Source organism: Colletotrichum phormii (genome assembly GCF_030913505.1).
Source record: "Colletotrichum phormii strain CBS 102054 chromosome Unknown BDP81scaffold_20, whole genome shotgun sequence".
NCBI lineage: Eukaryota > Fungi > Ascomycota > Sordariomycetes > Glomerellales > Glomerellaceae > Colletotrichum > Colletotrichum phormii.
This window is the reverse complement of record NW_026851462.1, coordinates 105,818-121,575: the sequence shown is the minus strand read 5'-3', so window position 1 is coordinate 121,575 and position 15,758 is coordinate 105,818. Positions and strand designations below refer to the sequence as shown.

Below are 15,758 nucleotides of genomic sequence, written 5' to 3'. Positions count from 1 at the left end.
TGCCTTTCAGCTTCTTCCACTGTATTCAGTCATACTGCATACTCACAACTAAGTGGCTGGACCTGTGGTGTGGCTGTGAGAATCTCAGTAGCACAAGGGTGGACCCCTGGAGCGATAAGATAAGGGACAGAAAGTGCCCCGCCCCCGCCATGCGCAGGTGTGTGCCGGGCCATGGATTGACTCTTACCAAAACTTTTTTCCTCCGCCTTCGTTTTTTCTCTCGCGCAAAACACGACCGCCGACCGCCAACAAGACGCATACTTCCATTTTCCAGCAAGCAAAGCATTCAAGATGGCGAGCGCTATTGAAGCCGAGGCCGAGGCGCCTCACAACATGTTTGACGTACGTCTACTCCCTTCGCCCTCGTCGAGTGCCCCCAATACGACCTCCAGGAACTTTGACTGTGTGGAACCCGCTGCCCACAACCATCGCGATCACCGACACGACCAGCCATTGCCTTGAAAAAGTGCTGGAATCCCCGAAATCGACCTCCCGAACCCTTCTAGCTGCGTATAGCTCTGCATTGAGTTGCCATTGCGAACCGATCTACCCAGCGATAGATAGCCTTGAGTCACGATTATTGCTGCATGGGCGGGTGTAATACAGCTCAAGGACATAGTGGGAGTCATTACCAGAGGAGTCGAAAAAGCAGGTGTCAAGCAAGTGCGCAGCACTTTTCCAACACGGAGTTCTTTCGCTAGAATGCGCGCCGAGCTTCGACACACGGCTCGCGCTTATCGAACCCTTCGACTCGAACTTACGATCCTCCCCACGGTCACAACATACGAGTCACCAGGCGCCAACGATGTCGATACAGTCAAAGTGATTGGGGGTTGCTAAAGCCATTCTCAACTCGAGTAACTGACAAAGTGCATTGCAGACCGTCCTCGTTCTCGACTTTGGTTCCCAGACCAGTCATCTCATTCTCCGTCGCCTGAGATCTCTCAAGGTCTACGCTGAGATGCTGCCTTGCACAACGAAGCTGGCGGATCTTCCTTTCAAGCCCAAGGGTATCGTGTTGTCTGGCGGTCCCTCGTCCGTCTACGACCAAGACTCTCCTCGTAAGGAAATTCTTTGAGAAAGTAGAGCAGAGCTCTTTCTGATACTGTAAAGACGTCGACCCCGCGATCTTTGACCTCGGCGTTCCCATTTTGGGTATCTGGTATGTCAGCCATTACCTACCTTTATTAGCGGAAATATGTACTCATTCATGTATGTAGCTACGGTTGCCAGGTAATTCCCGATTCGATCTTTTTTTTTTTTTTCCTACTTTCGATTGCACGAGGACGCTTCCTCCTCGTCTTACACCAAGATTCCGGCGGTACATCATATCGAGACGAATAGCTGGCTAACGATGTGCAGGAACTTGCCTGGAGAATCAACGCCAAGAACGTGGCTCGCGGAGAAGCCCGAGGTCAGTCACATTTGGGGGATCAAGTCGTATCAAAAGATAGTCCTTCTGACCCGTCCGATATACAGAGTACGGTCACGCCGATGTCACTATTCTCAACTCCGGCAACTCCCACACTGATCGCCTCTTCGCTGGTCTGGGAGAGACGATGCAAGGTACACTTCCAAATGATTCAGGAACTCCCGGATACTCTATGCTGACTTTCACCATAGCATACATGAGTCACTTTGACAAGGTACATCAACTTCAGTAGAGAGCATTCCGAAGTTTCGAAGCACACTTTCTTACATCAAAGCAGTTGGTGGCCCTTCCCGAGGGCTTCACCGTCGTTGCAAGCACTGCGAACTCTGAGTATGCCGGAATCGCTCACCAGACCAAGCCAATCTACGGTACGTTTTCTCGATCAAACTTCAACTTTTGTAGTTCTTCATACCCGCGCGTTATTTTTTTTATCGACTGTTACCGTCACTACACTGTGGAGCCTGACTGACTGAATACTCTGAATCCTACAGGCGTTCAATTCCACCCTGAGCTGGTTCGTCCCAATATTTTCTCCTGGTATTCTATAGGGATGTGACTAACTTTTCGCAGGAGCACGTAAGTTGAGTAATACTTCCAACAATCCTCTCACGGAGGCGTATTCCTCGCCGAGTGCGGGAAATCTGTCTCGGCGATCGGCAAGCCGCCCGTTGTGGGGCCGTTGATTATTATGGAGAATCGCCGGCTCAGACGCCGTCCGCATGGGTTTGATAGTACGAACGCATACTGACATGGCAACTTAGACACCTCGCGGTAGTGAGATCCTGAAGAACTTCGCCGTAGATATCAGCGGCGCCAGACCCAACTGGGTGATGGGAGACTTCATCCAGAAGGAGATTATCCGCATCAGACACCTTGTCGGCGACAAGGCACAGGTCATCGGCGCCGTCTCTGGAGGTGTCGATTCCACCGTCGCAGCCAAGCTGATGAAGGAAGCCATTGGTATGATTCATTGCCTTGGAATTGGAAAAAAAAAATTAGGAGGCTAATCGTCCATCAGGCGACCGCTTCCACGCTATCCTCGTCGACAACGGTAAGCAAGCCACCATCACACCCCGCAGAATACTTCGCTAAGTCCATTTTGACAGGCGTTATGCGTCTCAACGAGTGCGATCAGGTCAAGGAGACTCTCGAGAAGCACCTTGGCATCAACCTTACAGTTGCCGACGGAGCTGACCTGTTCCTTGGTCGCCTGAAGGGCGTCACTGAGCCTGAGAAGAAGCGCAAGATGTCAGTAAACTCGATTCCATGTATCGACCTTTCTAACACAATAGCAGCATCGGCGCTACCTTTATTGACCTGTTTGAGCAGGAGGCCCTGAGACTGGAGAAGGAGGCTGAGAACACCGAGAATGCCGGTCCCATCACTTGGTTCCTTCAGGGCACACTCTACCCCGATCTTATTGAGTCCCTTTCTTTCAAGGGACCCAGTGCGACTATCAAGTCTCACCACAACACTGGTGGACTTCCCGAGAAGATGAAGGTAAGAACTCTTCTGAAGCGGATGGACTACACCGCCACCGCTTGCCCGCTTCCTGTCTTCTGGTTGTTTACTCCAGCTAACTTTCTTACAGCTCAAACTCATCGAGCCCCTCAGAGAATTGGTTCGTTTCCCCAAATCCTCCTTCGTCCCCATCCTGTGATCAGTCACACTCGGATGACAGTAGGACACGTACCCAAAGCGGGGTTTGTGTCTATCTGGCCGACACGACTCTGCGTTACATTATCACTTGCAAAAAAAAAATTTTGCTCTCGTTTAGAGTATTCTCCATCTCCCATGCTGACTTCCACAAATAGTTCAAGGATGAGGTTAGAGAGTTCGGCAGACAATTGGGCATCCACCAGGATCTCGTCATGCGTCACCCATTCCCCGGCCCCGGTGTAAGTACCAGATCGCTAGCTGTACAACACGTAGCTACCTTCGTCTAACACCAGTCAGATTGCTATCCGCATTATTGGAGAGGTTACACCAGAGAGAGTCGCCATTGCCCGTGCTGCCGACAACATCTTCATTTCAATGATCAAGGAAGCCGGAATCTACAACGAGGTGAGTGTCAACTCTATGCTTTTCCCTGAACTGTTTCTGACCATTTTCAAGATGTCCCAAGCCTATGCTGCCGTGGATTCCAACAAGGGTATGTTACCGGACGTTACATTGTTCAAAATCTGTCATGCCGGCTAGTTCCCCCCCCCCCCCCACTGACGACTGATTTCTCTGTAGCTGTTGGAGTTCAAGGTGATGCCAGAGCAAGTTTCTCCCTTCTGATATGTGAACAGTGTAGATGACTAACTTTCTTAGGTTTACGGGTAAGCATTCGGAATAATGCATTTATCGATAGGTCATGTGCTAAACTGAAGTGCCTTCCAGCTACATTATCATGTAAGTTACCATAACTGAACCCCCTCTTGCTGACAATCCTTCCTGCCTGCCTGGCCATCTCTATCGATCAATAGGCTGACGTTTGATCTTAGTCTCCGCGCCGTCAAGACTCTGGACTTCATGTCCGCAGAGCCTTACGAGTTCGACTTCAACCTCCTTAAGAGGGTATGACTAGCTCTTACTTCTATCGCTACCATGTCTCGGTATCCCTGACACTGACTTTTTGCTCACCAGATCTCGACCCGTATCATCAACGAAGTTGACGGCGTCGCCCGCTGCACATACGACATCACGTCGAAGCCCCCCGGAACGATCGAAATGGGTTCGTAGCTTCAACCACTTACCTTATTTTGAAGGTACTTGTCAGGACCTCTATCGCTAACTACGAACAGAGTAAAAATTGGAAGCCTTGGATAGAACAAGTAGACCCAGAACTGCGAACTCACGTCTTTTTTTCGTCAAACATTTAGATCCCTTGGTGACATTCAATTGAGGCCCAACAATGGCATGGGTTGTCCGCAAGGACGTATCAGAATGTTCTCAGCCAAGCCACATTCGATGTGAGCTCTGTCATCGGTCTCTGTGTTTTTCCTCCTGCAACATCGGCGTTTAAGTTGCACCTCATCGTGCATTCTGACGGTTTCTACGTCTTCGATTTCTTCATTCGACCGCCACCAATGTGAAAGTCCGACGGCGTAGCGACCCCGGCAATGGCCAAAGCAGACACTGCCCTGCGTGCCTAAGCTAGTCGGCAGTCCGCGCATGTCGATCTCCCTAGTGTCGATCTCCCTAGTCTGCGAACCATCCCGCTAACAGCAACAGACGTAACACCACTTTAAATTCGCTGGCGCCCAACCCAAAATCACACTGATGATGGAAGACTTCCTCGGCTTCTTGTGAGAGCCAAGAACCTCGAGCATCTCTGCTGCACATCTACGACGTGACGAGTGTCATTCACACCTGGACGCCCTTCTTTCTAGTCTTGGCGATGTCGCACCGGTTCGGAAGCCTCCTCCAACGATGGATGCTGCACGTCAAACTGCACTGCCGCCGGTCATCGGCCGAAACGCTCAATAGCACCATCATACAGCGCCAGAGAGCACCGGACAGCACCAACAGAATACGGAAGGCAGACTTTCAAAGCCCGCCGACTGCGGATTTTGCCCTGCAAGAAAACCCGGGTCTGCTTGCTGTCAGGTTCGGTATTGCAGATCTTATCCGGGCGGGGCGGCCCATCTTCATGCTGTGCCACCGCCTTGACATCTCGAGTTTGGTTTCACGCAATTTGATGTCATGTCAGAGAAAGAGAGAACGACGACACACTTCTTTTTTTCGCGACCGAACGAGTTGATTCTGAAGCGGCTTCACTCTGTTCTAGAAAATCCACAATTCGCAACGTCGCACGAAACACGCCCCGTTTTTAGATTGTTGTTTTAACTTATTTGCCATGTTGTCTTCCAGAAGGCGCTGCTGAAAAGTTGAGGCGAGCGCCTCAGGGTCAGGGGGGGGAGATGGGGTTCAGGATTTGCCTCGTTTCTTTCTCCTGTCTTGGATCACGAGTCTCAGCCTCCTCGGCTCCAGCTGCGAAGAAGGGCGAATAAGTGAGGGTAGAAAGGCGTGGTCTCCACGCGATATTCACGTTCGATAGCTCGCCTTCGTCCACCTCGAGACCTTCTAGATCAGCGCCTCACTTTATTCCTTGTATTCTTGTGACCCCATATATCTCTATCGCCTCCTCGTGGCCTCCGGGACGAAATTCCTAACCGGCTTCCGAGCAGAGACACGCCACAGACTCGATAGAACATTCGAAAAGGGTTTCTGTTACATTTCGAAATCGTTAGTTTCAACGATGGAAGGCCAGGATTAGCCATCACGGGGGACAACTGGGCTGACTGTCCAGGCCCGGCTGAGGTCTCGAAGGAGGCCATTGCTTGAAGAATCTCATGCAATGGCGTTGGCGAGCCACGCGAGTTGCGTGCGCAAGATTCGGCCGCGGAGAAATTGGCAATACATTGTGCCGTATGACAAGACGTGACAGACGAGAAGAGAGAGAGAGAGAGAGAGAGGAAGAGAGAGAGAGAGAGAGAGAGAGAGACAGAGACACACACACTTGGCGGGTGAGGCCCAACGGTCTCGTGATGCATCCGCGCCTAACGCCGAATGGGAGACATTTCACGAACTGGTGGGTGTGAATCGCCTCACTCAGCACCGGCTGAGTAGTGGTCCGGAGGATACACTCCTTGCAGTTTGCCGACTTACGCCCAACTGCGACTCTGAAGTCCAAACGATTCGTAGAAGTCAGCTGCAGTCAGCCGTCAGATGTACCCATTAGCCAACTTTGTGTCATTTATTGCGTATATTGTCGCGGATCGTGATCCACAGATAATTACTCTGGAACGGTGCCGTGTAACTGGTCCTTGGGCCGAGTTTTTGTGAGAAAGAGAGTGAGGGAACAGAACAAACACAACACCAGACAGTCCCCTCATCGACGATTTGAAGCCGTTTGTTTGGGAAAAGGTGAACTTGAGGGGAAACGGCCGTGCATGTTGTAAGTGAGAAGTGAGAGATTCCCAAACTCAGCCTCCTCACCAACACCAACACTCGGCCAGCTAGTAACATCGGTCCCGAGGACCGCCCTCCATGTCAGATGGCATGGCAGCGCTAGGACGCTCTCATCGCCGTCATCCCCCACTTTCGTACAAAGTCCATGCCCGTTTACTGCTTGCTGCTCCCTCTTCGTGTGGGAAATCCCCATGCTTCGTAAACATTCGTACACGAGAGTGTTGACATTGCGGTGGCTTTCGGAACCACCATAACCAAGTTGCCCCTTTATTGGGGGGCTGAACAACATTTCTCGACCCCCTTGCCAATGGATTCAGCCATTCAGCAAGTGAGTTGCACCAGCCTGCCTGAGACAGCATGTACCACCCTCCTCACCACATAGTGGTTGTGATGTATTACTTCGAGCACGATGTTGACTGATGTGCAATCATCCCGTTGGAGGAAAAGGCGGCCCATGTGGCTGCTCAGAAGGAAGGGGAACCGGTGTGTCCAATATCAGACGGGGGTGATGCAAGCCAAAAACCTGGGAAGATGAGCGTCCACGGCAGGGCTCAGCTCTCTCTGACACTAAGTCGTCCTAACATTCAGAGTTTTGTTGTCTTAATTCCTTTGTTTTGCGTTTTATTTTTTCTTTCGAGTATTATAAAGTTGGAGGGTTCGTCCACTCTTTTTGTTTTTTGCTTTCTCGTCTGGAGATCATCACAATTACACTGGCCGCTTAAACTTAGTCATTCGCTCGGATGCCGATGCCACCATCACCAATTTTCACTCAAAGACTCCACTCTGACTCGCACTTGGAATAACACCGATCTACAGACGCACTAAGACTTACCTTATTCTCACTTGTATGCTTTAAGCCTCTTTGGGTCTGCACCCTTACAGTCTTGGGGAGAAACGAACAAGTATTCGACTGCCCACGGGTCGATATCCCTGTTTTACCAATCTCAACTTACACACATTTACTCACATACACAACACAATGGCGTGCCCATTCCTTCAAGGCACACTCGCCCAGCCGCCGCGGCCAATCTCAGCGGAACAAGAATTCGCCAACATCCGCTCACAATACCCTTCTCTCTCTTCAACGGGCTGCACGACAAAGTTTTGCCAGTCTGGTCGGATGACGCACATGGACGAGGAGCGCGTCGGCCGGAACCAGTCATACGCACAAGTCCGCGAGGATGCGCTCGACTTTCTCCAGCAAATGTACAAGGATGGACTCATTGACACGGAGCAACTTCACCACCGGGCACACGAGGTCCTTCAGGAGATTCAAAAGAATTCGACAGAGGGCAAGTTCACAACGGCGTCCGAATGCGGAGCGGAGGCGCCACCGGCAGCAACGGTTGGCTTGGTGGGTGGCCTGTGGACGCAGACTTTTGAGGAACTCGAGTTCGGTCTCCGGACGGCTTGGAAGCATGCTCGGAAATGCATTATGCGATCAGAGTATAGCAACTTGAGGTATGAGAAAAACTTCGAGTCTGATAAATGAGTTGTTTACTAATAGTCGTTGGCAGGCTGTGCGACCTGAGACATGTCCGAACAAGCAAAAAGATGGCCGAGACTCTCATTGAGAACTTGAGAGTGGCCTACAACTCGGGTGAAATCAACCCTACAGTCTTCGTCTTCCCTCCCAGAGACATTGACAGCCGCGGTCCCATGATCTGGAACTCACAACTCTTGTCCTTTGCAGGGGTAAGTCTTTCTCCCCATATGTGAGAAACAAGGATTGACTAACACACGAACAAAGTACCAACAATCAAACGGCACAATCCTCGGAGACCCCGCCAACGTCGAACTCACAAACGCCATTATCGAACTCGGCTGGACACCGCCGCGCTTCCGCTCACAATGGGATCTGCTTCCCCTCGTCACCATGGCCGAGGGAGAAGAACCCGTCATCACCGAGCTCCCAAAGGACGCATTCCCTCTGGTGCATATCCGCCATCCCAAGCACCCCGAGCTCGAGACCCTTGGCCTGCGTTGGGTTCCCGCGCCGGCACTCAGCCGCCTTGGCTTCAGCATCGGCGGCGTGCAATATACCGCGGCGCCCTTTATTGGATGGTGAGCTTGGCTTTTATGACTGCGAGAATTACAATCACTGACAACGCAAACGCAGGTTCATGGATGCCGAGATCGGTGTTCGCAATCTCGCAGATTCGTTCCGCTACAACGCGCTTCCGCAGGTCGCCAAAGCAATTGGCTTGGTCGATGGCGATGTAGATGACCTCCCAGACTACGAGCGTCTGGCGGTGTTGGTAAGCCTATCTTGCATGTTCATCGCATTGAGAATGCATCCGCTAACAGTAACATCACAGTCCCGCGCGCAGCTCGAGCTCAACTACGCCACATACTGGTCCTTCGCTCAGGCGGGCGTCAGAATGTCAGATTCCCTTGGCGCGGCCGAGCAATTCGCCCAGTTCGATGACGAGCATCTCATGAACAACGGCTTCCGCCTCCCTTCTGACCCGTACTGGCTGGCACCGCCCCAAGGGTCCATCATCCCCATCTGGCACCGCGGCGGCTCGCCAAACTACCAACCGAAGCCCTTGATCTGCCGCCACGGCCAAGATCCCATCAAGGCCTGGCGCCGGCAACGACTCACCCGCCCCGCGCGGCCTTCTCACCACTACTCCTCGGACACGAAGCTCAACATCTCCATCCCCGTGGTGCCGTCCATCTCCCTCACGAGGCCCGTCACGCCAGTCTCCCCCTTCGGCACCGTCTCCTCCCCGTCACACTTCCTCCCCATCCCTCCGCCTTCGCAGCAGCAGCAGCAGCAGCAGCAGCAGCAGCAGCAGGTCGTCAGGCCCACCACGCCCCTGACGCCGTTGAGCCCCCGGGGGCCCGGGCGCAGGATCTACATTGGCTTCTGCAGCTCGGGCAACGTCGCGATCAAGCTTTGCAAGAGGCTGTGCGCGCAGCTGCAGCACGCGTGCGACATCAACCCCAAGTTGGGGTCCGTCGTGGTGCCGTGCACGCTCAACGCCCTGCCCATCTCCATGGTCGAGCCCGATGATGTGCTGGTCATCGTCGCCAGCACGACGGGTCGCGGCGAGATTCCGCAGAACGGCAAGGCCTTCGCCGACGCGCTGGCGAGGAACCCCAAGGCCATCTCGTGCCAGTATGCCATCTTTGCGAATGGGTCGCTGGAGTACGCCGATACCTATAACCAGGCCGCCATGGATATTGAGGAGCTTCTGAGCAAAGGAGACGCCCAGAGACTCATTGGCATGCGCGAGGCCGACACCGCAACCGAAAACCCTCCCTGGTGCGTCCTCGGCCAGTTCTTCGATCAGGTTCTCGCGGTGCTCCAAAAGTCGAGCCCGCCACAAGACGAGATCAACACGAGTGACGTGCAGCGGACCGCTCGCCCGGTCAGACCTTTTGACACCCGTCCGTGGTTTCAGGCCAAAGTCGTCGGACAACCTGTCCTGGGCACCGCCGCGGACGGCATGAAGAGGGTCACCCTCGACCTGGGCGACCGCGAGTACCCCACCATGGGCAGCGTCTGGATTCTGCCGCCAAACTCCCAGAACAAGGTGTCTCGCGTCCTGGGCGCCCTCGGCGTGCAGGCTGACGAGCGGCTGAGTCTTCCCGGTGAGCCTACCGTGGGAGAATTCTTCCAGCGGTTTGCGGACTTGGACCAGCCTTTCAAGTCTACGCAGTGGGCTGAGTGGCTGTCTCTTCCCCAGCCGGAGACTCTGGCCAAGGTCCCTATTGAGAATGTGGTTCACCAGATTCCTGCCAACTGGAGGCAGATCGTGACGCTGGATGCGCTGTGCAATGCGATGCCGACGATTCAGCCGAGGGAATACTCCATTGCCTCTGATGGTTCGAGGACGAAGCAAAAGAACGGAAACACGATGGACCTGCTCGTCCAGCACCACCCCAACGGCAAGTTCTCGGACAAGTACCTCAACTGCTTCGAGACCTTTGGTGCCGCGACCTGCAAGATCCGTCCTTCGTCGCACCTGCAGACCATGGCCGAGAACGAAGACAAGCCGATGATCATCTTCACCACCGGCTCCGGCATGGCCCCCGTCCGCGGACTCCTCCAGAACCGTCTCCAGCATCTGCATTCATCGGACGACAAGTCCGCCAAGGGCCCCGCGATCAGCTTGTTTGCAGGCTTCAAGGCGGCAGATGAGTCTCTTGTGCGGGAAGCGGTGCAGGAAGCAAGCGAGGCCGGCATCCTCGACATATTGAGGCTGACGGGGAGTAACAAGGAGAGAAGGAGGGCGCAGGATGCGATGCTGGAAGCTGGCGTTCGAGAGAAGCTGGTCAAGAGCATCGAGGATGGTGCCCTTGTGTTTGCGTGCGCTAGGCCGAGGGCCGTCGATGATTTCTTGAAAAATTTGAGCGAGGTGTTGGGTCGGGATGCTAGGGAGGTGTTGGGCGATCGGTTTGTTGCTGATGTTTACCAGCCTGCTACTTGAGGGAGTTTCTTGGTCTTTTTTTTTTTCTTCCCTTTTCATATTTGCGTTTTCTTATATCATCGCTATCATCGCATGCGCATTATAGATTAGACGGTGGATTGGATTGATTCAAAAGCGAGGCGTTGGCGGATTTCATATTGTCTCAAGTTGAGAGCGATGGTGAAGATGCTTTGCAGAAGCAATTCATGAGAAGCAATATCAAATTTCAACTTACATGGTCGAAGAAAAAAAAACCCTTGCCTTCATATGCTACTGTACACGTGTACGGTTGACCCTTATATGCACTACTGGCCTTCCTGATTTCATTCTGAATGCAATAGTGATAAGTCTTCGGATGTCTCATCTCTACTCCGCGATGGAAACCAGACAATCTAGTCCGAAGCATCTTGCCCAATTGACGCTTTTGCTCCTATCTACGTCTTACTTCCTCTCAAAGTAACATTACTTATTCTTGTCGACTTTCATTACAGAGAAACGCGTTTGGTTTACAGCCTTCTGGCAGCTTCATTACTGTTGTACATCATAATCCTAACAACCATACAATGCCTGATATCGCTATCCTTCCAGAATCCATAACCAAGAAAAAGTCCAAATTCAAACTCCAAAATCCTCACCCTTTACCGAGGGTTCTCCGCCTCAGCAGAAGCCTGCACCACACTCTCAGGCGCAATGTTCCCCTCCGCCGAGATGCTATCCGGCACACTCTCAGGAACATAGTAATCCGACCCCTTAAACTTCTCCCCACCAACACCAGGCGCCTTCGCGCCCACATTATTCCTCACCGCGCCCTCCCCTTGCAGCAGGATATCATCCTTCTGATCCTGCGTGCCAAGCGAAGAAATCTTCCTGGCGGGAACGACATCGTCGTCGTTGTCGGCCGGGTTCTTGGGCGGCTGCTCGGGCTTGTAGGAGACGTTGTTGATCGGGTCGCCTTGTACGGTCACCGTGGCGCCGGGGAAGCGGTTCTCCGTCTGGATGTTGGAGACGCCGGCGTCGTCGTTGCCCTGGGGGCGGGCGGCGCCCGTCTTGGATTGGTATGTGTTCATGTCGAGCTGGGCCTGGGCGGCGGTCTCCATGAGCTGGTCCTTTGAGGGTGCCATTTTAGATGTTGTAGTAGTTGTAATGATGGTTTGAGTCGTGGGTTGGATGTTGGGTGTAAGTGGAATTGGTGATAACTTGCGTATAAGTTGTTTGAAGTCTGTTGGTTGATGGGTTTGCTTGATGTTGCAATGGTGAGAATGCTTTTGATAGTTCGGAAGCATCAACTTATGTAGTCCTTGTCGACTCTCATTCAACCTCGCCATCTGATGTCAACCCTGACGACGTCATCTTCATCATCTCACGCATCACTGTGCGATGAAATCACCACACCCGCCAAAATGTGGTGCTGGTGGGGACCGTTTTATCTCATCGACACAGATCGAACTGCCCAGATGCCACGCCGCCACCATATTATCGTCCAAACCTCCATAGACCCTCAATGCAGCCATGCTTGAGATGGAAAATTGACAGCTTTGACGCACAAGTGATATCAGTGCCCCCCAAAAGCTTTGCTGTGTGATCGGCGGCACACACAAAATGGTTCTCGATGAGCAGCCGGTCGCGGGATATCCATTTGTTCGGACATTTTGCTCCGATAAGCATTGAGGCCCAGTGCCCCCGCCTGTCTAGAATTCCTTTGGAAGCTCACATCCAGCACACATCTCTTTGTTCACATCACATTGACCATTTTGAACTCTTCTCTCAAGTGAAGAACTAGGTATCATTTGACTCTGCGTTATAGCCCTGATTCCCAACTAAGGGTGGCCTATGTTTCTTTTTTTCAATCAAAACCAGCACAGCGTGCTGTCACCATGACTTCGATGCACGCTGCGATGGTGGGAACATGTGAGTGCTCAACTGCATCCTGCAAATCCCATCCTAGGCTTGAAAATCTTGAACCACAAAATCCCTCCGATTCATCAACGCCGTGTTGCCAATGCGCATGGCTCGGCCCCTGGCTCATAACAGCCTAAAACTAACCGTCGGTGCCGCTGCTGCGGAAAGTGGCGCAAAGCGCAGCGTAATGATGGGTCAGATCAAGGACGTTCTGTGGGAGGCTGGTGGCTTGGATGATGCTTCTGATCTTGACTGCACCCTCATCCTCGATGAGCGTCCGGACTGTGTGGAGAAGCTCTGGTGAGAACTCCGAGTACCATCTGTACTGCCAGGTAACGAGACGAATGACTGATGCGACCGTCTCGCGAGTGTTTTTGCCTTCCTCAAAAACGCGGAGGATGCCAGTCAAGGCCTTGGGGCTGAACCTTGCGGCGAGGCATGCTCTATAGGCCTCCACAGCTTCTTCTGGGTGCTGGAGTCTCTCTGCCAGAGAGCCTAGAATTTCCCACTCTTCAGCCGACTTCTTATACTGCATGGACTGCGCGCGATACTGGGCCATCTGCGTGCGCCAGATTGTATAGACACGCAGATCCTCATACAACACCATAAAGAGGCTATCAAGCCAGCGCTCGCAAAGCCGCTTATTGTTCAGCTTAGATAGATGGTCGTCGGTCTGCGCACCCTGTCCAGTGTTAACATGACTTCAGTATAAGGAAAGGCTGAAGACTTACGGGTTCTGCGTCGCCCTTCAGTTCACCAGGGTCGATCGCGTGAGTAGGCTTCTCTACAGCCTCACCCTCTGTCTGTCCATTTGGTGCCAACGTCTCGGCGGTGGAATCGGCATCTGTCGGCTTCGCCTTCTTCTCCTCATCTCCATCCTCGTCGTCACTCTCCGAGTCCGATCGATCGCCATTGGTCGTCGGGTCTGGGGTTCCACGAAGGCCGTCGGTGCTGGGGTTACGTTGAGGCTGCGAGGTTTCCTGCTTCTCGGAGCGGTATTCGTCCTCCATGACAAACACAGTGCTTCTGATCTTGAGTAGCTGATCCCATCCAATCTTGGAAGTCATCTCGGTCAGGATGCCGTAAGCCTGCTTGAAGGTTCCCTTATAAACCGAAGCACGGAGGTTCAGGAGACTAGCATCGACCTGCTCAGAGTATCTAGACTCGGGTTCGCTGTCGATCTCGTCCAAGCGGGTCTCTGGAAGAGTTGGGAGGTGAACATCCTTCGGTTCGGGCATCTGAGGCGCGTCCTTATCCTGGTACGTAAACATGGGACAGGAGTTGAGAATGGTCAGGGCATTCTCCCAGTCCTCCATTGCCACGTAGACTTGCGCCAGTCTCGCCCATGTGCCGAATTCACTAGGAGCAGCAATGGTACTGCGGTCGGCACAGCCCAGGGCCAAGCGAAGCCTCTCTTCCTTCAATTCTGGCGTTGCGGCGGTCTGCGCCTTTCTGAGAAGGAACTCAGCCTGCGTGTCGAGCATGACGTAGTCCATCGGTGACTCTTTCAGTGCCTGGTGCAGCACCTTGACACCTTGGACTTCCTCGTTGCCCATGAACAGGACCTTGGCCAAAAGGGAGGAAACCTCGATGTTCTGGTCTCTGAGTTTCTCGAAAAGGTTGATGCCGGAAGCATGGCGTCCGGTGGTCTGGAAATACTTCAAGAGGCCTGCGGTCAAATGGTTTGAGACATTGTTCGGCACTTGAACGACAGAGTCTGAACCCAGCTGCCAGCCTGCGATACCGTTAGCTCGGAAATTCTAGCGTGCTCTTGAGAGTGTATGCATACCTCGGAAGAAGAGCTGCTCGGCGGCACCAAGGAAGCGGTGTTCGGTCTCGGTGTTGGTAACAGGGTTGTATCTGCGCACACCCATAATCTTCCGAATCGTCTCTCCGCTACCGTCATCGGCGTAGGAGTAGGCTCGGAGGACGCTGCAGAGGTAGGTCTCCAACCACAAGTCATCCGTCGCCTTACGCTTCTCGCCTCGTTCGTCTACGCAGTAGCTTTCTACGGTTCCGGGGATTGTTACATGGACTCGCATGTCGAGTCGGGAGAAGGCATTGTAACAGCTAGCAGTAGATTAGCTACTTATACTCAAGCTCAATATAGAAGAAGTCCACATACCAGTAGAGACCTTCCGAGATTTTTGTTTGCACAGCCTGGCCATGCTCGCGGTAGGTCAGGGTGTTGATGTAGGCAGCAAGACTTGCCGAGGAGGAAGCGTCGACACCGGTGACGTGGTGGTAGACTCCGATCTACGATAGGATGCTAATTAGCACAGGTATAGGTTGGTCGGATATGAGTGATCATGTACCTGCTTGCCAGGGTTTCTCGTGGCCTGCTTCAGGAGATGGACGAGGTCGGGAGGGCCAAGCTCGCGAAGGGAGATGAGGGACTCGGTTCGGGCTTCAATTGATTCGGAGAGAATCTCCTCGGTAAGCCTGGCAAACGGGTTAGAATTAGAAGCAGTGGAGGGATGGAAGGAGGATGGTAGACTTACTCGGGCACAGCCGGCGCAACCATTGCAGCGGTTGTTGCGTGTCAAGCTTTGACGGCGCGCAATGTGGAAGCGATGTTCTCGATGAGGATGGACTGGATACGGTGTTATGAGCTAGCGATTCGATGCATGTGTGCGCGCAGGAGAAGGCGCTTATGAGCGATTCTGGCCCGCACGCTCGGGAGGATGGCTGGGAGTAGAGGGATGGATGTGTTGGTGATCGGAAGCGGTTCGAGGTGTGGTCGGTGAGATTGAGGAAGGATGGAGGATTGAAGGGCCCAGCTTGTGCAAGGTGGAATTGGAGGTGGGATTGCGGCGTGCGGCGTGAACTGGACACTCTGGGAAGGAAGCACGGGAGGTAAGGTAAGGTAGGTAGGTAGTGACGGCAGGCGCTGCGGGCAAGCTTGGACTCCACGACTTTCTGTATTCGTACCTACCTGATGTACCTGATGTATGCCAGGAGTCCAGGACTAGGAACCTGCTGCCAGCTTGGAACACCTCAATATTGATTGACGTTGTGCAAGTGACAAGGAGTTGAGGTCTGTCATTGGC

At 53.1% G+C, this 15,758-nt stretch overlaps 4 protein-coding genes across 4 annotated transcripts; 2 read left to right on the top strand and 2 right to left on the bottom strand.

Moving 5' to 3' along the window:
• Window positions 1-229: 229 nt before the first annotated feature.
• Window positions 230-4,335, top strand: BDP81DRAFT_435557 (GMP synthase). The gene is made up of 24 exons (XM_060591059.1): window positions 230-342; window positions 881-1,061; window positions 1,114-1,162; window positions 1,221-1,233; window positions 1,363-1,414; window positions 1,480-1,566; window positions 1,624-1,646; window positions 1,710-1,800; window positions 1,924-1,946; window positions 2,003-2,008; window positions 2,194-2,392; window positions 2,451-2,483; window positions 2,539-2,680; window positions 2,728-2,932; window positions 3,024-3,053; window positions 3,247-3,330; window positions 3,389-3,496; window positions 3,548-3,584; window positions 3,671-3,696; window positions 3,749-3,756; window positions 3,818-3,829; window positions 3,922-3,994; window positions 4,064-4,151; window positions 4,222-4,335. Exons 1-24 carry the CDS (start codon window positions 292-294, stop codon window positions 4,224-4,226), a joined length of 1,626 nt encoding a protein of 541 aa, XP_060441309.1. The 5' UTR covers window positions 230-291; the 3' UTR covers window positions 4,227-4,335.
• A 3,035-nt stretch (window positions 4,336-7,370) lies between these two features.
• On the top strand, window positions 7,371-11,024 carry BDP81DRAFT_381208 (nitric oxide synthase; the record flags this gene model as incomplete). Its single annotated transcript, XM_060586876.1, has 5 exons — window positions 7,371-7,852; window positions 7,909-8,086; window positions 8,142-8,455; window positions 8,511-8,649; window positions 8,710-11,024. 5 exons carry the CDS (start codon window positions 7,371-7,373, stop codon window positions 10,828-10,830), a joined length of 3,234 nt encoding a protein of 1,077 aa, XP_060441308.1. The 3' UTR covers window positions 10,831-11,024.
• Window positions 11,025-11,447: 423 nt separating this feature from the next.
• On the bottom strand, window positions 11,448-11,930 carry BDP81DRAFT_397615 (uncharacterized protein; the record flags this gene model as incomplete). Its single annotated transcript, XM_060588350.1, has 1 exon — window positions 11,448-11,930. The coding sequence occupies one exon, from the start codon at window positions 11,928-11,930 to the stop codon at window positions 11,448-11,450; it is 483 nt and encodes a 160-aa protein (XP_060441307.1).
• Window positions 11,931-12,847: 917 nt separating this feature from the next.
• Window positions 12,848-15,232, bottom strand: BDP81DRAFT_463865 (Chs5p-Arf1p-binding proteins-domain-containing protein; the record flags this gene model as incomplete). Its single annotated transcript, XM_060594073.1, has 6 exons — window positions 12,848-13,390; window positions 13,440-14,443; window positions 14,498-14,778; window positions 14,834-14,964; window positions 15,024-15,150; window positions 15,210-15,232. 6 exons carry the CDS (start codon window positions 15,230-15,232, stop codon window positions 12,848-12,850), a joined length of 2,109 nt encoding a protein of 702 aa, XP_060441306.1.
• Between the last annotated feature and the right edge of the window lie 526 nt (window positions 15,233-15,758).